The sequence below is a fragment of the Tursiops truncatus genome, chromosome 3 (assembly GCF_011762595.2).
Source record: "Tursiops truncatus isolate mTurTru1 chromosome 3, mTurTru1.mat.Y, whole genome shotgun sequence".
Taxonomy (NCBI): domain Eukaryota; kingdom Metazoa; phylum Chordata; class Mammalia; order Artiodactyla; family Delphinidae; genus Tursiops; species Tursiops truncatus.
In genome coordinates, this window is record NC_047036.1 from 63951965 (window position 1) to 63976575 (window position 24611).

General features: G+C 41.4%; 1 protein-coding gene across 8 annotated transcripts in view; it reads left to right on the plus strand.

Annotated features, from left to right (window-relative positions):
* Nucleotides 1-24611, plus strand: part of RASGRF2 (Ras protein specific guanine nucleotide releasing factor 2) — a 233180-nt gene that overhangs the window by 52478 nt on the left and 156091 nt on the right. For all 8 annotated transcript variants that reach the window (XR_012330744.1, XR_012330743.1, XM_073802262.1 and 5 more), the window contains one exon: nucleotides 9953-10059. Coding sequence is in view for 5 of the 8 variants with exons in the window: in XM_073802262.1 (XP_073658363.1) it covers nucleotides 9953-10059 (107 nt within the window). In the remaining 3 variants the exon portion in view is untranslated. Of the gene's footprint in view, nucleotides 1-9952; nucleotides 10060-24611 lie in introns of those variants that run through there.

Below are 24611 nucleotides of genomic sequence, written 5' to 3' on the forward strand. Positions count from 1 at the left end.
TATTTAAAAAATTGCAATTTGAAAAGATAGTCTTAATGTACTAATATGCATTTCTTTTTCATATTTTCACCTATTTGTGTCAATTTTTGTTTTGTTTGTGGGCAAATGAATATTCTGTTTCTTTTCCCACATTTCTATTAGGATATTTGGCTTTTTCTTATTGATTTAGAAAACTTCTTTATTTATTAAATAAATAAACTAATTAAATTAATTAATTAAATTAATCTTTTTATATTATCCAGTTTTTGATTCATGAGCTATGCATTTGATCATTGTTATTTGATTATCATTATTATTAGGGCTTCCATCTTTGAGGTTTGCTCAATGAATTAAAGTGCTAATAATTATTGCTGAGTAGTTAGCACTTAAAATGTAAAAAATGAAATAAGATTTCAAAGGACTCTTTCTGTCAGTTTTGTATTGTTACGAACCCAATGCTTCTGACTAAAAACCATCAGTGCAACAGTGGTTCTTAGTTGACTTGATAAGTGTAACTGATGATTATCAATATAAACCAGGCACAATGTCATAAAAGACTTTACCTCTTCAAAGGCACTAATTATTTCTTTATTTAGACCTGTATTTCCTTTTACTCCCACTTTGGTAAATTGCCATGCAATAAAAACTGAGATATTGAACAGCAAAATCAGAACGGTGGTCTAACCGTTGTTTATGTGCCTCATCTATTGCATACCTTAATGGTAAAATTCTAGAGTATGTTACAGCTACTAGAGGATTTTGATACTGTGGGATATTAGAGGCCATCTGGTTCTGTTTTCCAAGGGCAGGAATCCCTTTCTAAACACCATTGAGCTATGGTCAGCTGGCAGCAGTATCCCATCCCGTTTTTAGAAAGGTCTTCCAAATCTCTCACTTTAACCTTTTATTCCTGTTTGCGCCTTCTGGAGCTACACAGGATAAATCTGAAGTTGGTCTCATCAGACGTATTTCCCCTGCCCACTTTTCGGCATAACCATTATCCCTCTTTGGCAGAGCACCTCAAAAAATTTCCTTGCAGCAGCAGGGGAACTCCAGCACTTACTCAAGTCTCTTTGTTGAAGTATTCTCTTCTCTGCTAAGTGGGACTAACTAACCTAGGTGTTAACAGCATACATTTTCACTGTACGTACTTTTACACAAATGAGAATATGGTTGGCAAATGGGAAATAAGTAAAACCAATGGTTGAAATGAGAAAGTGATGAAGATGGCATGAAGTAAAAAGGTTTTGGAGGTTTCATGTGAAGTTAGAAGTTCCACACTAGTTCAGGAGAGGCCAGGATAGAATGGACACTGGAATGGTGCTAAAGTTTAGCTGCCTCGCTGTAGGAGAAGGCTGTGACATTGGTGACTGAATCCACAAGTGTGCTCAGTCGGTGGCTCTAGGCAGACATGAGTTAGATGTCTCTCTTTAAAGATAGTAAGTAAACAGGGGGACTGGGGATGGGGTGAAGCCAGTCACAAAGATCAAATGTTCTCGTCAATAACATCTGTCCCTGTCTGGAGTGGTAATATAAGAGAAATGCACTTAAGTGAGAATGTAACAAAACATGAAGAGGAATCATTGCCTTTTCCTGTGAGTCAGGGATGATGACTTAAGCCACCATGTATCATGCTTCCTTTTTCATAAATTTCAGTATAACTGGTGATTTATGGGAGCTCAGATCCCTTGGTTGCTGAAAGTTTCTCTGTTGCAATTTTTATATGATGATCTTTCAAAGATTTGAAGTGCATCCAAATATATCAAGTTCTTTTAGCCATTCTTAAAATGACAGGCTTTCTGACCCCTTGGCACAGTTTAATTTGCCTCACTTCTCTCTGAAATTTGGAAGCCAGACACAATGTATTTTTCCTGTTGTGGTAGAAAACCACAGTAGGAGGCAGTCAAACTCTTACTCCTTAAGCTGGATTCTAAGTTCAATTCCTGTCCATTTAAATATGTTTAATAGAAGAATACATTCTGAGGCAGTTCTTAAATGCTGATATTGTAGTATAGTGTGGATTTTATGCATGTTAATACTCTGCTCTATTCATAGTTTCAAGTTTACAGTCTGTGTGTTGGCTTCTGTTGGGACAAATCATTTAGCAAATTCTTGCATGTCATTGAAAATTCAAAATGCAGCTCTTCACTAAGGCTTTGGGAAAATTAGAAATCTTTTCATCATGACTGTCAAACAACCACACACACACAAAAAATCCACAAGAACAAAACAACCAACAACCACCATAATAAAAACAGTATGATCTCTTCTTAATTACCAGGTACCCAGTGTGCTGGTTTATAATTTTAATACATCGTTTTTTTCCCCCATGCACTATTATCTGAGGAAAGCAGTGGGGAGAAGGCAGGAGGAACACTTGAATTACCCAGTTTTGCAGAGCTGGAATAAGTGCGGTGTCCGAGGCAGACTCGAGGTGACTGCTCTCCCGGTGAGATCTGACAGTTCTACCACCACAGGAATGACAAGACACACTTCATGCTTTTCAAGACACTTTGATGTGTGTTATTGCATTTTATCTTCACCTTGGGGTTAGTAGGAGAGGTGGCCTTGTCTTCACTTCGCCCAAGAACAAACAGCACGAGAGGAATTTGCCAGAGTTCACACTCAGAATCCTGATGTCCCTCCTACTAGCCTCGGGCACCTTCTGTGGAACCACACTGCTTGCTCAGGTGCGACATGAATCTGTGAAGTTGGCTTGTACTGAAGTGAACATGCCCATGGCAAGACCTCTGAATCTCAGAGTTGAAAAGAAAGTGAACCAGTGGGGAGGGGGAAAGCCTTCAGCACCTTAAGTCTTTGTTCTTAAGAAGGAACAAAGGAAGGAAGTAGGAGGAGATTTGAAGTAGTAGGAGGAAGTAGTTGGGAGATTTGACATATGTTTTAACAATAAAGAATGAGCTTCAGGGACTTACTTGGTAACGCAGTGGTTGGAAATCTGCCTGCCAGTGGTTGAGAATCTGCCTCCCTGGCCCGGGAAGATCCCACATGCCACGGAGCGACTAAGTCCACACACCACAACTACTGAGCCTGTGCTCTAGAGCCCGCGAGCCACAACTACTGAAGCCTGCATGCCTAGAGTCTGTGCTCCACAACGGTAGAGGCCACCGCAATGAGAAGCCCGCGCACCACCACAACTAGAGAAAGCCTGCACACAGCAATGAGGACCAAATAAATAAACAGATAAACCAATGAATTAAAAAAAAATGAATGAGCTTCAGTGTGTAACCATGATATGAAAAGACGGAGTCTGTGAAGTAGTTGGAAAATACGGTCTCCTTTAAGTTACACAGAGTCATCTTTGGAGCTAAAAGTACCCATGAGATAGAGTTGTGGTCAAGAAATGATCCCACTATATAAAAACAGTCCCTGAGGCAGGAGAGTGAAATGATTTCTCTTCCAGAGACCAATGGTGCTGGGTCCAGGATATAATGCTTTAGGCTTTTCTTCTTCAGTGTGTGCCTCATCAGCTGGCACAGTGGTGACCAGGTGCAGTGGGCAGAGAAGTCCCTTGCAAGTAACATTTCAATGGCAGGAAATACAAAAGAGTAGGAATGCCAGGAGGAGGAGGGGAGGGGATGGTATCAAAAAACATGACGTATTTCCCCTTTTTTTATGCCCACCTGAATGTTATTTTCAGTCTGTCTTCTCTTATCTCTCTCTCACACACTGCCAGGTCAGTGGCAGCAAATCAGATTTAGAGCGATCTGTCTTTGCCTCTAGGGCTCAGGGGTGGGATACTTTTCTCTTACAGAGGGCCAGTCACATACTAGGAACATTAATTGAAGTTCCTGTGAATGGTAAAGATAGTTATCAGTTTGGGTGAAGTTAAACCCCTAGGAGTGAAAATTAGTATAAGGGCCCATAAAGCTCAGTTTCGTCAAATGTATCAAATGTTTAAAATGCATTTCACTTCCACTCTACAAGCAGTTACAGAAAGAAGAAGGGGAGAAGGGAGAAAGAGCAGGAGGTAATCAATCATAGCAAGATTAACATGAGCACAGAGTTTGTTATTGCTTGGGAGATGCACCTAGACTGGAGAAGTGCTGTCCATGGTTTTCATCCATCTCCACATCCACGGACACTTGGAGTCTCCCTTCTGACTGACGTGGATGGTCATAGCAACGCATGGGGCTGCTGCAGGAGGAATGTGCTCCGGGCTGCAGAGGGCCACTCAGTAGCGTTATTCACATTCCTGGGGACTAGGAAGGCCAGACCCCAAGGCCCGGTGGGGTTTGAGAGCTCCTCCTGGCTTTAGAGCCATGCTGTGGTCCCAGAGGCACTGCCACTCCAGGCTGCTCTGTTCTCATGATCATTAGCCCCATGTGTGTAGGTCACCAAGCTGGGAACATTTGGAAGGCATCCATCTTTTTTTTTTAATCCCAGCCAGTGTCTGACTCGCAGGGTCAGAAATGTGGCCTCTGGAGAGGAGACCATAGCAAGTTCTGTAGGGCCTCCCATCCCTCCCAGACAGGAGCCAAGTGTGGGAAGAGGATTCGCGGAGGATTTTCTGCCTCAAAGGCTGCAGAGACCATTGGTTTTAGTTCTCTTAATCTGAAACTGAAAAATGTCAACAACATATGTAATAATTTAAAACCCTGAAGTACCATCAAAATAATAATACATATGGCACAGCAGTTCTTTTTAAAAGAGATTATTTTTTCTGCCAAATACTTTAAGAAAACCCACAGTGGTTTTTAATCTTCTTTTGAACATCATTGATTTGACCAACATCATTTACTTTTTCTGGGTATATAAGTAGTATTATAAAGACCTAGACATAGTTTTGAAAATGGATACTATCTTTATCGCTGATTATATAGTTATATGTGTTGATTATAAATGACTCAATTTGAAAATGGAATGAGCATGTTTTTGTTGGCTACATAGCTTTATGTCTTTATGGTAAATGATTCAAACAATACAGAAATGTAGAATGTGGAAGTGGTCCTATAATACCATCCTCCAGCAACCGCCACTGTTTTAGCTATAAACTTGTTAACTTGCAGAAGCCTGAGGACCAGAGTTTTAAGTGAGCTTGTGTTCTCATATTGGGTTACATTTGTTCTTTCTGCAAAAACACATAGCATAAACAGCAGCAAACCCATTATAATAAAAACCAGACAATTGAAAAATGAAAATTCATATAAAGCTTCAATAGATACCAATAAGACCCTGAACATTTATATTTCATAGATCTGTTCATTATGCTGTCTTTCTGGCATTTTATGGTTATTGTAGGCAAGAGGTAAGACCCTTTGGTGAATCTGCCAACCTACAGTATCTGTTCTTATTGCTTGTTTAGGGGGTTGTAAAGAACATCATAATGTTCTGTTTTCTGTCTTATAAAAGTATGTATTTGGTAGCTTTCGGGGCCTTTCTGAATCTTTGCTCTGGATGTCTACCTGGATGTGATTATATAGTCATGAAATTGTCATGTGTGGCTGTTTGAAGCAAATTTATTAGGTTAACTATACCTCATGTTTCTTTACTGATGATCATTTATTCACCAAACATTATTGAGGGATTTGTGTGTGCCCAGCACAGTGCTAAGATCAAGGGTACAAAGGGACAAGTCCTGCAAGGAAGAGAGACACATGCATGGACAACTCTAAGGTGATGTGAGAACAATGTGCATGGGGTTATTGCCAGAGGAGAGAGGGACTCCTTTTTGCCAGAAGGTGCCTGGGAAAGATTCTTAGCAGAATTGATGGTTCGTGACATGAGTCACGAAAGTTCAATAAGAGTGTGTAGGTGGAGAAGGGACTGGAGATGAAGAAAGTCAAGACAGAGATGCACTGAGACGGAAGGGAATTAAAATTTGTTAAGTGCCTTCTGGGTGCAGGCACTGCATGTCAGCTAATCAATCCTGTAAGGTCTCTTTCCTCTCTATCCTCTCATTGACCAGGGGAAACTCAGTCTCAGAAAGGTTGCATGACCTGCCCAAGGTCTCAGAGTTACCACTTGGAGGGCTCAGGATTCGCACCCAGGTTTGGTGACTCTGGAGACCATACTCTGTCAGTAGCATGAGGCTGAGGAAACAGCTTGTCTGTCTTCTTGGGGGAGTGATGGGTTGATTGGCTGCAGTGTGGTGTACTTTGTAGGAAAGAGGCGGAAATGAGGTTAAAAATGGAGAATGGGGCCAGTTGGTGTGGGTGTTTGAGAATACCAGCGAGGGTTTGTAAGCGGATACGAAAGCTCAGATTTATCTTTTAGGAAGAGAACTCTGGCCACCATATTTGGGCTGGAGGGAGCTGGATAAGACTGCGGACAGGGTTGTAGAGTTACCCTCACTGCACTTAGATGTTCAAAAACATTTTTTTCCTTAAAGTTGACCAGACTTTCTCCTTAAGACCCCTTCCCCACTTAGTAAGTGGAGAAAAGAGAACCTGCATTTAGCTGAGAGTAGTAAATTCAGTCTGCTCCAATCATGTAAGAAGTAATGCATTCTCTCTTCTGTGCCTCACGAAGATGGTGTCTCAGTAAGTGGGGAGTCCCATGCCCTTGAGGTTGTATGTGTGTGTTTATCAGAGGTTGGGGGGCGGTCCTTGCTGGTGCTGACTGGGGTCTGGTGTTGTTCTGGCTCTGCCTTGGTCATCTGTTGCTAAAGTGTATGGCTGCTGTAACTTGCGGTCCATGCTCTCTCAGGTCAGTCAGGGTCCAGGTGTCCGTTTTGCTTACACGGCCACACCTTGGCTCTTACTGGGGCTGCATAGCCCACCGCCCCCACCGTGAGGTCTGATAGCCCCCTTCCCTCTACAGCCCTCCATGGTACCCTCAGGGACATCACACCACTTGAATACTCGGGGGGCTCTGGATAGCTAAACTCAAAACTTAGGCCCTGTCTTTACCTAACCGCTGTGACACAGTTTTACTGATTTACATGATACGGTCATTACCCATGGGGTCACCACCCCACGTTGTCATGAGGGTGGGAGTGGGGCAAGAGAACATCACGTGAGATGACATCCTCTGTTGCTCCAAAAGGAAAGTGGTATGGAAGTTCCTCGGCTTTTGGCTTTGTCATCAACCCTTCTAGGTCCTCAACCTTCTCTGAGATTTTAGGCTCAAGTGGGGAGAAGCTGTACCATATGTGTCTCTGCTGCCTTCCACCTTCTTACCCACATCCACCACTACTTCTCTTCCACATTTCTTCTTGTGTTCACAACTCACTGGGACCTCCCCTAGGTCATCCAGTCCTACTTTCAGAGAGGCCATTAACCTCCCACTTTGGGCTGTAATAGCAGCTGAGATGTAACGAAGGAGAGAGACCAGCTATAAGATAAAGCAGTCTCAGTTGGAAAGTATTTCAAAGTTGTCATATCTGTCATTTTCATCTGTGATAAAGCTGTTACAGTAATCTAGGTGAGGGATAATAAAAGCCAGAAGAGAGTCTCAGGAGGGAGCATTGGTGACACCCAATGTGGGGCTGATAAGAGGGAGAAGTTGAGGGTGGCTTTGGGGTTCCTAGCTGGGACAACTGTTGGACAAAGACGTACTTGACAGAGAAAACACAAGTGGAGAAGGAATAGCTGCGAGGGCAGCAGGTACAAGGAGGAGCATTAGGAGGTGGGAGGGAGGGAGGGAAGGTAATGAGTGAGTTCAGGTTTAGACTTGATTGAAATGCTGGCTAATGGCACAAATATGGGGGCGGGCACTGGGAGAGCATCTGCCTGGAAAAATGTATTTGGGAATAGGTGAACCTATCCAAGGAGAAAAAGAAGGGAAGCTCACTGCCATTGTAGATGTTGAATTTAAAGACATAAACAAGGTCATCACTGTTTTAATTCTTCCTTGCACTTCACGATGACCCAGTACTTTGGAACTTCCCCTTCTAGTTTCCTGCAGTGGGGCAGGTCAGAGGTCACAGAGTACCATCAAGGGTGTCTGCTGATGCTTTTGATCGCCAAGGGGACCCCTAAAGCCCCAGGTCTGACACATAGATCCATGGTATACTGAGTTCATATCAGAATGAGGCCAGAATACACAAAGAAAACTTTTTGATGAATGGCTTAAGTTGAATAATTTGCAGGTACATGTAGAGGCAGTGTTTGAGTATTTGTGGTTGAGCTGAATTTGAACTCCTGGAAACGTAACCTGTACTTCTCAAAACTTTTTCCATCATTGTCACGCCTGAGACGTAGTCTAACCTTTGGATGTACTCTGCTAATATAATTACCTTGCTGTCTTTTAAAGGTGGCTTTTAATTGGGTTCCCGAGCAGCAGCTGCTGTTGAGGTGCTGGTTGCAGCCTTTCAATATCAGGTTCATTAAATGTTTCCTCTTCCTGGACGGGGCATCTGGCCTTTGGCTGGTAACCAGCTGTTGCTGAAATGCCATCACTTATAGGATTGCCCTTTAAGCCACTGATCTGTTATTTTGTTGAGTTTCGACTCCTTTCCTCTCAAATTTAAATGGAGCTTTATTGAATACAGTGCTACAGTCAATTCTTCCCATTCTTAGTGGCCTTTTCATCAGATTATTTCCCCCTAGTTCATAGCATTTAGTCCTCTGGCTGTTCGAGAGGTTTAAGAATTAAAGACAGCTTGTCATTTACGGGGCTAAGGACTGTCCTTGGGGAGTTGCAGTGGATTATCTCACAGACGTCCTCCGTTGGCTGATGGTTTATGCACAAGTAACACGAGGTCTCTTAGCCAGTTTTTTTGTAAAAATGTGCCAAAAATTCTAGGATCTTTAAGAATTTATCTCTAAGATTATTGTCCTGAAGGTTTTTTAATTGAAGTTATAGTTGATTTACAATATTATGTTAGTTTTGGTGTATATCATAGTGATTCAATGTTTTTTATAGACTAAAAGCTTTTTTCCTGAAGGTTTTTAATTCATTTGAAGAAAATGAGTATGTAACAGTCACACTGAATAAAGAGAAATTTGGGGGTAGGATGGGAAGGTGGGACAACAGAAAAAACTCAGGTTTTGTCTTTGGTTTTCTGTCTCAGAGCAGCTATGTGGGGCTGGTCCTTTTTGTGCCCCAGGATGAAGTCTTGAGCAGGCCCAGTGTATTTGCTGATAATTCTCATAAAATCAAAAGTTCTCCAGTCATATTTCCTTCCCAGACAGTCTCAGTTTGGTATTAATATGTCTAGCCTCAAATAGACTGGTTTAAAGCGACAGCTTCTCCTGTCCCTAGCTCAGATTCTAGATTCACTTTTGTCAAATTCCACCCAAAGAAAACCTATTGGTAATTTTATTAGAATACATTGAAATTATAGATTAATTTACTCTTTAGAGGTGGTAAACTTATTTTCTTAGGTTCGTCATTTATATTTCTTTGCTATTGCAAATGCTGTGTTTTCAAAATTGTTTCCTATTTGTTGATATTGTATCAAAGTGCAATAAATTTTCGTGTATTGATTTTATATTCAACAATTTTGAGGGATGTTCTTATTTAATAGTTTTTCAGTGAATTTTTAATGTAGACACATCATCTGTGCAAAATGATTTTTCCCCCTTGTTTTCCATTTCTTTTTTCCTTTATTTTTCTATGCTGCCCTCCAGACAGAATTGGTAAATACAAGTGGTGATAATCGCCATTTTTTCTTATTTTTGATTTTAGAAGGGTTACTTGTAATAGTTCACCATTAGCTAAAATGTTTGTAGTAAGTTTCTGCTTGATATCCTTTATCAGGTTCAGAAATTTCACTTTGGAGTTTGCAAAGAATTCTAATCGTGTGTTTGTGTAGAATTTTATCAAATACCTTTTCTGTATCTGAGATATTGTGAGTTGAATCTTACTGAGGGGTGTTAAGATGCATCCTATGGTATCTTCTAGGTAGAAAGTCATTGCCAAGTGGGCTGGGAGTGTCATTACACTTTGAAATATGATTTACGTAATGCTGATGCATTTTGTAAACATATAGCCTTTGTAGGGAAATATCATGTTGTTATGCTGTTATGCCTGAAAAATAAAACATAACTTTGTTTGTTTTTCTTTCCAGTATTACTTTACTGTTCTTTTTGGCCACGAAGGTCAGAAACCACTAGAGCTGCGCTGTGAGGAGGAGCAGGACGGTAAAGAGTGGATGGAGGCCATTCACCAAGCCAGGTATGGGCGCAAATCCTCTATGTGACACTGGATTGTCTGAGTCTTGCCTGGGGGTTTCACCATCAGCGGTAGTTTTGGATGAACTTGCAATTCCAAGATGGGTTTCCCCTTGGTTCCTCCTCCTTAGTCATGTGTGAGATGATTCTTTGCACTTCCTGTGGATATATTCTGGCTAAAGATTAAGGTAAAAGATAAAACAATAATAATGATAATTACTGAACATAGGATTTGTGCCTCTGTGCCAGGCACTGTTCTAAGTTTTCCTGAATTAAGGAATTTGTTAAATGTTGTTTTTTTTGGCGGTACGCGGGCCTCTCACTGTTGCGGCCTCTCTCGTTGCGGAGCAACAGGCTCCGGACGGGCAGGCTCAGCGGCCATGGCCCACGGGCCCAGCCGCTCCGCGGCATGTGGGATCTTCCCGGACCGGGGCATGAACCCGTGTCCCCTGCATCGGCAGGCGGACTCTCAACCACTGCGCCACCAGGGAAGCCCTGTGCCTCAGCTTTATCCTCTGACAAATGAGGATGAAAATGTTAAATGTTTTGATTCACTTATACTCTCAACAGTCTGTGAGAGATGTATCAGAATTACCCTCTCTTTCACAGATAAGGAAACTGAGGCCTGGGAGCTTAGCTTGCTTGCCTGAGACCACACAGCTAGTGAGTGGCGGAGCTGGGATACGGACTCAGCTGAGCCTGCATTTGTAAACCTTGCCCTGTGCAGCCTGGTTATCGAGAAAGGGGACGCCAACCGCCATCTAGGCAAAGAGAAGAGTGTGCTTTGTCTTCCTCCTAAAAAATACCAGGAAGGTGGAAATAAGCACTCTTGGCCTCAAACGAGAATGAAGAATCCAAAAGAGATGCAGGCAGACCCCTCCTTTTTATTTTTCATATTCAGTTCCGAAGTCCTGTCCATTTTTGCTTTGAATGGCTCCCAAACTTGCTGCTTTTTGCCTGTCCCTGCCCTAACCCAGGCTCTCCTCACTCCATGACTCTTCTCGCATCCTCAGTGTTTCAGTGGCAAAACTTAGGCTTTTTCTTTGCCAGACATGCCTCCCCCACCTTCTCCTATAGGTCTATTCACGTCTGTCTCTGACACCCACTCCCGGACACTTGCCCCCCGCAAGCCAGTGCTCACTGGCCCCCCGCTCCAAGTGGCCTCAGCGCTTGCTTTACTACATGTGGAATATTTAACAACTTAGTACAACGTAGGTTAATTTTTACATATTTCATGTGTGTGATTTCTGTTTCCTGGGCTGGACTGTATGTACCATGAGAGGAGGAGGGTGAGGACACATTCATTGCTGAGTGAAGCACAGTGCTAATTATGTAGTCATTAGGAAATGTTTTCAGATCGATTATAAAGCACGTAAGGTGTCCCGAGTTTAGGCTGTTCTTTGAGCCCTGGAGACTTTTTTCCTCTCCCCTCCTATCCTCTCCCCTCTTCTTTCTTCAGCTACTGTATATTGACCACCTTGCTCTGTGGCAAGCAGATGCTAAATGCTTTACATACTTATCTTTCTTTTTTTATTCCTCACAACTACCCAGTAGGGTATTATTAATTCCGTTTTACAGATGAGAAAACGAAGATTCATGATGCTTAAGCAGAGTGGCCAAGTCTAACACAAAGTTGTTAAATGGCAGGACTGGGATCAAACTGAGGTCTCTGACTCCAGAACCTTTAACCAGTGTTCTGTATTGTAACGTTCTTCATTATTATCTCTTCTTCTCTTCCATCTTTCCCTCTTCTGTTTCTTTTTCTCTTCCTCTAATTCAAAGACGAAAATGGATTAATGTCAGGTCAGGGTTGAGAGTAGGTGTTATTCGCAAAAGATTTCAGTTCCTTTTCTTTCCTCCCCTGCAAAATATTTCTCTGAGATGCACAGGGTCGGCGACCAAATGCTGCTCTCCAAGGTGGGCCCCGGTGCAGCTTGTCACCATCATGATCCAGGCACACCGTTCAGCTGTCTTCACTCTCAGTGTCTCTGTCTGAGAGTTTTGCTCAGACTTAGGACTAATGCAGACTGACTCACTGTAGAAAGAAAAGTCAGGTCTTCAAAGGTGAAAGAAGTATCAAGTTGGCCACGTAGAGCCCTTGGGTCATTTCCAGACACAATCGTTGTGACCACTTCTGTTCCTTTTTACCTGGGAGTTAAAATGAAGTAAATAATTTAAAACACGTGTATTTGCCCATTTTTTTTTCTTTCCAGAAGAGCCAAGTACCATTAGTAGCCTAAATGCCTTTGTAGTTGCCAAGCAAATATTGTGGTGAACCAAATAGAGTATGAATTACTTTAAAATGGTAAAATTTCAAGTAAGGGTTTTTTTTGGTATACCAAGAAAACTTTGTCATATATGTGGAAGTAGGTCAGTAGCAATTTGGTGTTGACTGATCAATCCAGGGCTCACATGATCTTGTCAGGAAACAAATGTTTTAGAAACCACTTTAGTGGTTTAGGTAATTGAATGGTAAAAATTCTCTTCTCTTTTAGATTTGAAGATTTGGTTAATAATTGATCTTTTTTCTTGAGGTCCTGACTTTTGGTACATTAGAATTGCTCTTCCTTTATCTTGAGGTCCAGGACTGGGTTATTTGATGACTTCCTTTTAATTTGACTGCCTTATACCTGAGTTCTTATATTTGACTTATTACATTGAGATGCTTCTTAAATTTTTGTTTTCTAAATCACAGAAGATAATAACTTTTTCATTTATGTTTCATTGAGTCAAGTTTTCGGTATAAACTTGTTGGTCTGTGAAATTCATCCTGATTTTGTTCATATATTAGCAGAGCCAGAAAGTTAATGAAGCTCATTCAGAGAAAGGATTTGTCAACCGTTTTTGCTTGGCATTGTGCTAATTAAACAACTGGTTGGTTGACTGAACATTTTACCTTTAGAGGACAGTCTGATGGCATTACTTTGGTATTACTGCCTTTTGAGTAGAAAATGCTCAATAATTACGGGTTTATTGATCCCTCTTTTTAAGTCTGAACTTTTGATGAACTGATGACTGTTTTAGCCTGAGGCTAGTTCTTTTCTGAGCTGCAGATCCTACGTAGAAACAGGGACTGCTCAGAATCCTCTCGGTCACTGCTCTTTTCCTGAGGTGTTTCTCAGTACTGGACTGGATGTTCTCTCTTTGGTGCCATGAAAATCACATTCTTGAGGCTGGCTTTTGTACCTCAGAGCCGAATTAACTTGCCCCTCTTTGCCTTCAGAGGACCTTTAAGTCATTTCCTGGCATGTCAAATTGCATGTTTTCTTCCTTAGATCTGGCCCAGGAAAACATCTTTTTGGAAATTAACATTCTTATTTTGAAGATTTGACCTGGTCTAGGAAGCTTTTTCTCCAGTTTTGCTCAAAGTTGGTTGATATTATATTTCTAGAAACTGGCACATTTAAAGTATCATTTCATCGTGTATTACTGGCACCGACCGGTTCATGGGAAGCTGCTCGCAAGGCTCAGTGTTGCTTTTGTCGGGATGAGGTGAGGCCAGAGTATTTTAATAGTAATGAAGTCCGTGCTTGTTCTATAAGTGGTTTGCTGGTTGGGTATGGAACTTTGGACATTTCCAGTAGCCTGATATTTCTTTGTTCTCTTGCCATATCTGTCCATCATGGTTGATTTAGTTGTAGACATTAGGACAGTCAAAAACACTGACCCAGTTGATTGTGGGTCTTTAGGGCTCATTGGCTGACAAGACAATGTCCACAGCTCTTATACCCACGTTTTGTCTTCTGGAGCCCTGATCAAACGAAGCCTTGGAAGTTAGAAGGTAGACATGGCCTGGAAGAGGATCCAGATGTACAAGAGGTACCAAGGATCTTCCCATTCTGGACTAAGCATAAGACCTGAAGGACCTGGTCTGTGACAGTTGGGAAGAGAGGTAGGTGGAAAGTATTCCAGAGTTGTAGGGGGTAGACTTCAAAGGACCTTGTGACCACCTGGATGTGGGCCCTATTAGACCAGGGTGGTGTCTAACATGTCTCTCAGGTCCCTAGCTTGGATGGTGTCACTCCCTGGGAGGACATGTGATGAATGAGAGCAGGTCTGTGAGGCAGGGCGACGAGCCCTGGCCAGGAAGGGCTTCTGCAGGGAATTGGAGGGTATGACTGCCTGGAAGGGGCAATGGGGAACTGTGCAATACTGATGGGTCTTCTTGCCCCTTGGTATGTCAGGTATGGGAGAATGAGTATCAGGGGCTGCTAGAAAAGTCAGGTGTGTCCTGAGGGGAGAGCTGGCTCGGGGTTTCTACCAAGACTGAGGTCAGGGGAGGGCTTGTGAAACATTGGAGTCATGGGGAATGGGGTGCCTGGTGTTGCACACCGTGGGGTGTATGTGGCTTTGCTCACCTGCAGAGCTATGCCTCATGCTCTCAGTGTTTGAGATGTTTTGCCTGCTTTCCAACTGAAACTCAGAGCCCTCCCTCAATGCTCTCTCCTCCCTTTGGTGTGTGCCTGTGGCAGGTGGCTCTTAGGGTTTCCTTCATGGGGAGTATATTTGCAAGAGAGAAAGGAATCGGGCATATGCCTCCATTCCATAAAGCTCATGTTGCATTTAGTTTGGCTAGGGCTTGACGTAGCCCTTTCCTTCACCCTGTCAGTTCTGAACTTGATGAGCAGAGAGACTTAATCCTCCAGTTAAGATTTTCAATTAAGGCTTGTCCTCTTGTCCACTACAGAAAGCTCTAATCCAGCCTCTTGGGTCTGTTTTTATCTATAGTCCTTTTGATTACACGTGCCTCAGGTGACCTGTTGTCCATATTGCCCCTTCTTTCTCTCTCAATCTCTTCACCCCTCCCTCCGACACACACACACACACACACACACACACACACACACACACACACACACACACACACACACACACACACACACACACACACACACACACACCATGGTAATTGTCCCAAACACCTAATGCTCGTAACCTCATTCTTTTTACTTGGATAGAGGCTTAATTTAGAGCAAAGTATATAATACAAAATCTGTCCAACACTGAGGGATACACTGTGTGTATCCTATCATCCCCATAAAATCAGCGCTTTGTAGAATGTGCATGCAAAAATCCCTCACAAATCAGAAGAGTGATTACATAGAAAAGCTGAAACGCTTTATGTTTCATAGCAAAACCACAGGACTAGAAAATCAGAAATGGGTGGAGATGTTATAGCCCAAAGCAATCCCAAGGCCATATTTTGTATTCTTCTGGTAACAGTAAAACTATCACTATTAAAAAAGCTGAAAATGTGGACTTTGTTTTTTTGAGATATTGGATTTCTTTACTATGAACTTCTGTCCAGATTTGCCCTAGGAAAGAGACTTTGGCATTTTTTCCCTTAGAGTTTGAACAGTACAACACACAAGAAAAGGGGTAGTGTTTGTGGACTGTGAAAGATTTACTTGGTTGGGTGGTAGGACTTGTTTTCTAGAGAAAAGTTGGGCTTGGATTGTCTTATTTGCAGCCCTTTGTTAATACTTCTACCTGTCAGTTATCTTTCCTGTTCCTTACGGTATTTTTGCTTCAGATGCTCATCTTGTCTCCTTCCTTAACCATCAGCTTACACTGCAGTGCGACCTCGTGTCTCCACTCACAAAGCAGGCATTCTGTCCCCATGTGCACCTGGGCTCACCCACTGCAGGGGTCCGCCCCAGGGGAACATCTCTGGTTCAATGGAGAGCTCCTCCTTTAGCCTCTTCCGTCTGATTTTCTTGCTCCGTTAATTATTCCATTTCTCTCGTATAGTTCCAGTCTATTTACCTGAGCCTCCTCTCTCCCCCTGTCCCGCTCACTTTGACATTTTTCTTGTGTTCTATGATTTTCCTTAAATCTCTCCCACCTTAAAACAAACCAAAAAACCCCTCCCTTGGCCCTGAATCCTCTTCTAGCTGCTGACCTCTCTCGAAAGCAGAGCCAGGCTTCTTGGAGAAATGGTTTTGTTGTTCTTCCTCTGTATGCAGCTCCTCCTCTTTTCCGCCCTTGCCAGTGGGTTTCTGTCCCTACCCCACCGAAGCTGTGTCACCTGGGTCAACAATGACTTTCCAAAGCTTTTCTTTCCTTATATAACTTTGTAGAAAGAGAAGAGATTTGTGGGAGTGAATTAGTGTTAGAACCTCTAACACTGATGTGAAACATGAAAAATATTGATTACAGTGGAGTGGACCTATTGATGTAAGAGAATTTGGGAGCCAGAAAAATGGAGGGTAGCGATGTTAAAGCGGCCGTGAATGATGCCTGGAGGCCTGTTCTTGCTTAGATAAGGGCCCTGCTGTTCACGCTCAAACATTGCTTACATAGGAACTGCACTTCTGTCATCCTGGACTGGATTTCCCCAATTCCCAAAGACACCACGATGCCCCTGCTATGAGGAATGCCGATTCCAAAGTATTCTCAATAACATTGAGCATAATCCTGGAGCTGGTGGGAGTGTTTCTTCAGTTACCCGTTGTATGACTTTCCAGCTTGGGTTTTAACTATAGTTCTCTCTCTCTGATATTCTGGATATATATGCTAATTTTAATTATCTAGCATATTAGACATGTGTCTCTCATTAGCAAATATGTCTTCAATCAAAATAACTAGGATAAACTTCTGGCCCAAGTAACAATTCCTTGCTAAGCTGATAACAGTTTTTTCCCTTCTATACAAATAATTAAGGGCTATGATTTTATACTGTGCCTCTTCTCTGGACTTTTCAGGATTCTACTGGAATATTTCCTTCCTCCTGTGTGTAGTAGTGGTGGTTTGGTTTTGGTTATAAATATTATACAAGAATATTTTACTCCCGTATATGTGCCATCTGTTGATGCTCAACAGATTAGTTTGACTTCCATCATGTTGATTTATATGGCTTAATTTTATTATTCCCCTTTGCAGTGAGAAACCATTTTTTCTTGAGGGAAGTTAAACTGAATAACAAAAATAAATAAATAAATAAATAAATAAAACGAAACAGAAGTAATGAATAGATTAGGCAAACACTCTTAAACTTGATAAATGTTTACCTTATGTCTTTTTTTTTTTAACATCTTTATTGGAGTATAATTGCTTTACAATGGTGTGTTAGTTTCTGCTTTATAACAAAGTGAATCAGTTATACATATACATATGTTCCCATATCTCTTCCCTCTTGCGTCTCCCTCCCTCCCACCCTCGAAGCGGTCACAAAGCACCTAGCCGATATCCCTGTGCCATGCGGCTACTTCCCACTAGCTATCTACCTTACTACGTTTGTTAGTGTATATATGTCCATGACTCTCTCTCGCCCTGTCACAGCTCACCCTTCCCCCTCCCCATATCCTCAAGTCCGTTCTCCAGTAGGTCTGTGTCTTTATTCCTGTCTTACCCCTAGGTTCTTCATGACATTTTTTTTCTTAAATTCCATATATATGTGTTAGCATACGGTATTTGTCTTTCTCTTTCTGACTTACTTCACTCTGTATGACAGACTCTAGGTCTATCCATCTCATTACAAATAGCTCAATTTCGTTTCTTTTTATGGCTGAGTAATGTTCCATTGTATATATGTGCCACATCTTCTTTATCCATTCATCCGATGATGGGCACTTAGGTTGTTTCCATCTCCGGGCTATTGTAAATAGAGCTGCAGTGAACATTTTGGTACATGACTCTTTTTGAATTATGGTTTTCTCAGGGTATATGCCCAGTAGTGGGATTGCTGGGTCATATGGTAGTTCTATTTGCAGTTTTTTAAGGAACCTCCATACTGTTCTCCATAGTGGCTGAACCAATTCACATTCCCACCAGCAGTGCAGGAGTGTTCCCTTTTCTCCACACCCTCTCCAGCATTTATTGTTTCTAGATTTTTTGATGATGGCCATTCTGACTGGTGTGAGATGATATCTCATTGTAGTTTTGATTAAAAAAACTCTTAAACTTGAGCATTGTCTAGTAACTGGAAAACTTAATCAGACAATACATATATTGGAAATATAGTAGAATAGAAATAGCAGTGCATTGAAAATTCTTACACTGAAGGGAAGCCATGCATGCGTTTTCAGTTGATTGGACACAGTCTGGAGTAGACTTTTATTTACTAGTGGGATACATAAAGAAAGCTTTAACAACCCAATCAAATAATGGGCAGAAGACCTAAATAGACATTCCTCCAAAGAAAACATACAGATGGCCAAGAGGCATGTGAAAAGATGTTCAACATCACTAGACATTAGAGAAATGCAAATCAAAACTACAATGAGATATCACCTCACACCAGTTAAAATGGCTATCATCTAAAAATCCACAAACAGCAAATGCTGGAGAGGGTATGGAGAGAAGGGAACCCTCCTACTCTGTTGGTGGGAATGTAAACTGTCACAGCCACTACAGAGAACAGTATGGAGGTTCCTTAAAAAACTAAAAATAGAACTACCGTATGATCCTTCAATCCCATTCCTGGGCATATATCCGAAGAAAAACACGGTCCGAAAGGATACATGCACCCCAATGTTCATTGCAGCACTGTTTACAATAGCCAAGACATGGAAGCAACCTAAATGTCCATCGACAGAGGAATGGATAAAGAAGATTCGGTACATATATACAATGGAATATCACTCAGCCATTAAAAAGAATGAAATAGGGCTTCCCTGGTGGCGCAGTGGTTAAGAATCCACCTGCCAATGCAGGGGACACAGGTTCAAGCGCTGGTCCGGGAAGATCCCACACGCTGCGGGGGAACCAGCCCATGTGCCACAACTACTGAGCCTGCGCTCTAGAGCCCGCCAGCCACAACTACTGAGCCCGTGTGCTGCAAGTACTGAAGCCCGTGTGGCTAGAGCCTGTGCTCCACAAGAGAAGCCACCACAATGAGAAGCCCGCGCACCGCAACGAAGAGCAGCCCCTGCTCAACCGCAACTAGAGAAAGCTTACGTGCAGCAGTGAAGACCCAACACAGCCAAAAATAAAAAAAAATTCTTTAATTTAAAAATTTTTTTAAATTAAAAAAAAAAGAATGAAATAATGCCATTTGCAGCAACATGGTTGGACCTAGAGATTGTCATACCGAGTGAAGTCAGACAGCGAAATATCGTATATGGCTTATATGGGGAATCTAAAAAGAAATGATTCTAATGAACTTATTTACAAAACAGCAACAGACTCACAGACTTAGAGAACTTAATTCCCCAGGGGGGGAAGGGTGGAGGGAAGTGATAGTTAGGGAGTTTGGGACTGACATGTACACACTGCTATATTTAAAATGCATAACCAACAAGGACCTACTGTATAACACAGGGAACTCTGCTCAATATTATGTAACAACCTAAATGGGAAAAGAATTTGAAAAAAAAAATAGGTACATGTATATGTATAACTGAATCACTTTGCTGTACACCTGAAATTATCAGAACATTGTTAATCAACTATACTCCAGTATAAAATAAAAAGCTAAAAAAAAGAGAAAGCTTTATGATTTTAAGGTGGGAGGATATCCCAGTAAGAGCAGTAAGCTATGGAGACCAAATGAAATACTTTGAATGACTTGAAAATTTTGAGAAATGAAAAGTATTTTGTGAAGAAGAATAAACCATGCAAAATAAATCACATTAGATGACTTTTTTTTCATTTGACAGTGACTTCATTTGAATGACTATTTTGTGGCAGGCCCCATGCTAGATGCTGGACTAATCTCTAATTTTTTTTCCTGACTTATTGTGGAACTTCCAACTGGTCTCCCTTTCTCCCCTTGTACTCCACCCCTCACCTCTGTCCTTTCCTACCACAGCAGCCAGTGTGATCCTATTAAAAGTCGAATTTGCCACACCTCTGATTAAAGCTCAGCATCTCATGCAGGGTAAAAACCTGAGACTCTATATTGATCTACATGCATCAGAATCCTGTTCCCTCTTCTGCCTCTCACGTACTTCCCCCAGTAAACCGGCCACTTTGCCATTCCCCACACAGGCCAGACCCACTCCCACCAGAGGGCTTTTGCACTTGCTCTTTCCTCTACTTGGAAGTCTCTTCCCCCAGCTGGCCACAAGGCTTACTCCTCAGGTTGTTACTCCAGTGCTGGCTTCTCAGTGAGACCCTGGTTGAAGGTCTCTTGGTTAAAGAGACCCTCTCTCACACCCTGGTTAAAATTGTAACCCCATCTCTCCCACTTTCTTTCCTACTCCTCCATTTTTTCCTTTAAGGTAACCATCACCAGGTAACATACTATATATTTTTCTTATTTATTTTATTGTCTTTTGCTCCGCAGTACAGTATATACTCCACCAGGGCACAGATTTTTTTTTCCTACTTTGTTTATTCCTGTATCCAGTGCTTTGAACAGTTTCTGGTTACATAACAGTCAATAAATACTGAATGAAAGAATGAATTTCGAGTCACAGAAACTTATAAAGAAGGAAATTAACATCACATAATCCCACCTCACAGAGTAAATATCAGCCATTAGGACTTGTGCGTGTGTGTGTGGGGTCCCACTTAGTATTATAGAGATGTTGGAAAAATACAGAAAAGCACAGAAGAAGTGATTAAAAATGACCCATAATTGCTGCAACCAGAGAAAACTCCTTTTTGTGTTTGGAGTATCTATCTTTCCCTCTTTCTCTCCCCTACTTCCCAACCCCTTGTAGCTGTGATATACATAACTTTCTCTCTCTGCAAGTGAACATGTATGCGTGTGCTTGCACAAATCATATTTATTTTAATCTGGGGTTTTTGTTATTGTTGTTGTTCATTTATTAGTAAGTCTTGGGTATGTTCCATTATGTTCACTATTCTTTAAAATATGATTTTAAATGGCTTGTATCATTCCATTGTGTAGACGTGCTATGGCTTTTTGAGTCACTTCCACATTATATACACATGTATTTAGATTGTTTCCATTTTCGTAGATTTTAATGAATGAACATCTTGTTTCTTTGTACATTTTTTGCAAGTCTTTATTTTTCTTGGGTTAGATTATTAGAAGTGAAATTACTGTGACCAAGGATATGTATGACCTTTTTAACCTATCCTGACACATATTGTGACATTGTCTTCTGGAATGGCTCACTCCAGTGGAGAGTACCCATTTTACCGTGTCTTTACTGGCACCGAGTAGCACTGTTTTCTAAAACTCTTGATAAATTTGATAAACAATTTTTACTACATTGATTAAGTAGGATTTTTTTCTGTATTTATTAGTCATTCATATATTATATTCTATAAAGTCCTTTTGTCTATTTCTTGACTCAGTAATTTTAGGCAGTATTATTGGCACCCTGCTATAAAGATGAAGAATTTAACACTCTTTCAATATCTCTTACCTCTCCTCCCTCTGTCCCCTCTGTTTTTGTTACTTACTTACTTTTGGCTCTTACAATGGTTGACTTTTTATCTTAAAATAATATCATTAAACCTCTATTAATTTATCAACTTTGGGCAGTATGTATTAACTCTCTGCTATGAGGTACATAAATTAAGGCATTTAATGTGTTTTTATTGTTCTTTTCTCTTTTCTAACCCTGAGGTTTTATTACTTTCACTATTATTTATTCTCTGTTTATAAACTTTTAAACATTTACCTTCTGTTCTCTAAATTTAATTAAGCCTCTGTTGATTCTGAAAATTAAAAAACAGTGAGGGGTATTTACATCATGGTTTTACAAATATTACGTACCAACTATCACGGCTGATGTTTGATTCCACAGAGAATGAAATATAATCATATGCAATTGTATATTTGCTCCTTGAAGGAGCATCTTGCATGCATTTACTTCTGATTTCTTTCTAGTGTCCTTTACTTCATCAAAGGTTTGTATTCTTGCATTCCATGTCATATTTTGCCTTTGTTTTCTGTTTTGTTTGGTTGGAAAACCTCATAATTTTTCTCCTGTAGTAAGCGTGGTCGTTACTAAACTCTTTCTATCTTGAACTGGCACTTGATTGATTGACTTGTTGCCTGGCTGTAGGAATTTAGGTTCAAAATAATCTTCCTTCAGTTCTCTATTGTGATCTAGCATCCGAGGTTACTGATGAGAAGTGTATCATCTTGATACTCGCTGCTTTCTTTAGCTAACCTGTGGTTTCTCTTTGGAAGCTTTTATGCATTTTCTCTATCCTTAGAGATCTGATATTTTACTAGGGTGTGTCAGGGTGTTAAATTTTTTTCATTTATTCTCTCTGGAATTTGGATTAGCCTTTTTTTTTAATATCTTTATTGAAGTATAATTGCTTTGCAATGGTGTGTTAGTTTCTGCTTTATAACAAAGTGAATCAGTTATACATATACATATATCCCCATATCTCTTGCCTCTTGTGTCTCCCTCCCTCCCACCCTCCCTGTCCCACCCCTCTAGGTGGTCACAAAGCACTGAGCTGATCTAGGATTAGCCTTTCTATTTAAACTGTACCCTATACAGTTTGAGGAAGTCTTCTTTGATTTCTTGATTATTTCTTCCCCATCACAGTCTCTGTTTTTGTTTTTTTCTTTCTGGAACTTCCATAAGATAGTTTTTAGACCTCTTGGATATGTACTCCATGCTGCTCAGTTGTCTTTCTTATTTCTTATCTCTTTATATTTTTGTTCAGTGTTCTTTTTCTCTGCAACCACCCAGCTTAGTTTTCAGCCATTGGTTAACACATTCATTGACCTGTAAAATTTTAATAATTGTTTTTGTTTCCAAGAACTCTTCCTGTTATCTGATTACTTCTTTTCCATGGCAGCCCCTTTGTGCCTTGTGACTCTACTATCCTTCTGTATCTCTCTGAAGATAATAAGCCTCTGTTACCTGAATTAGCCTTGTTTCTCTAGTGTCTTTTCTGTTTGTTCATCTGAGGCTATATTTATTAACTCTTGCTGCTTGACAATTTACTCCATAATTCCTAAAACAATAAACAATGTATTGTCCCCCAGAGTGTCTGTGGGTTGGGAATCCAGGCACGAGTTAGCTGGGTGCCTCTGCCCTAAGGTCGCAAGCCAACAGTCAAGGTGTCGTCCAGGTCTGCAGTCTCATCTGAAGGCTCAGAAGGGAAAGGATCTGCTTCCAAGTTCGCTCACGTGATTGTTGGCTAGATTCACTTCCTTACCAGTTGTTGCACTGAAACCTCAGTTTCTCATCACCTGTTAGCTGGGGGCCTCCCTCAGTTTCCATCTATGTGGGCCTCTCCGTGCAGCAGCTCACAACATGGCACTGGCTTCCAGCACAAACCGGCAACACAGCAAGAGAAGGCCAGTAAGATGGAATCCAGAGTCTCCTTGTAAACTGATCTTGAAGTGCCATCCCATCACTTTTGCCATATTCTGTTCCTTAGAAGTAAGTCATTTAGGTCCAGCTCACACTCAAGAGGAAGGGGTTCCATAAGAGCATGAATACCAGAAGGCAGGGACCACTAGGGGTCATCTTACATGCTGCCTACTACTTTCTCTTTGGTATTGGTTTTCTCAAGTGTCTAGTGATCTTTGTTTATAAATGAAGGATCTTGAGGGTTATTACAGGTAGCTGGCCCGGGTTTACATTGTGACTGTGAATGTAGGGTCTCTGCCACTTGTGTAGGCTTCCTTTTCAGGTATGTGGGCAGACAGCAGGAAGGTTGGCTGGGACTCCCCTTTGTATGATTCTATTCCCTGTAGTGTGCATGGGTGGACCCTGTGACTTGCTATCAGCTACTAGAATATAGCAAACAGGATGGGATAGTCACTCCCTTGATTAGGTTACATTCTATGGCAAAGGAAAAGGGGTTTTGCAGATGTAATTATGGTCCTGAATCAGTTGACTTTTTTAGTTAATTAAAAAGGAGATTTTCCTGCGTGGGCCTGACTTAATCAAATGTAAGAGGGATGGAGGCCCTCCCTGAGGTCAGAGATGCTCTCCTGCTCGCCTTGAAGAAGCAAACTGCATGAGTTGTATAGCTGCAAGAAAATTACTTTTTCCAACAGCCTGCATGAACATGGGTGTGGGTTCTTTCTCATTCAGGCCTCCAGAACAGAATGCACCTGGGCTGACACCTTGATCGCAGCCTTATGAGACTCTGAGCTGAGGATTCAGCTAAACTGACCCATGGAAACTTTGAGATAATACATATGTGCTGTTTAAACCACTAAGTTTGTGGTAATTTGTTGCACAATAGAAAATTCATACAGTGTATTTCACTTCTAGTCCTTTTCAGTGCCTTTCCTTTTTTGGTTCTCTCTTCTGTCTACAGTGGATGTGTGGTGTAAAGCCAAGCTGTGTTCTCTCTGAGTCTAGCCTCCCCATGAGGAGCCTTCTTCAGGAAGGTGGCCCCCTTTCTACAGAGAGCAGGTCTTGGGCTGTGACTTGAGGGCATGTCATTCCTGCCAGTTGTGCTTTTTATTTCTTTATCTTGGAGAATGGGAAGAGGAGGAACCTAACTTCTAGATGTTCTGAAGTCACTTTTTAATGAAAGGCCCTGATGATCGTTCCCTTACCCCCTCCCGTCCTTTGTATTTGTTGATTCTGGCTTGGAGCATCTCTGGCCATTCTTGGTGGGAACCATGCTTTTGCAAGGGGTCTGCATGTGTGGTTTCCTTGCTCTACTTTTCCCACCACGCTGATTCTACTTGGTTTTTCTCTTTATGGA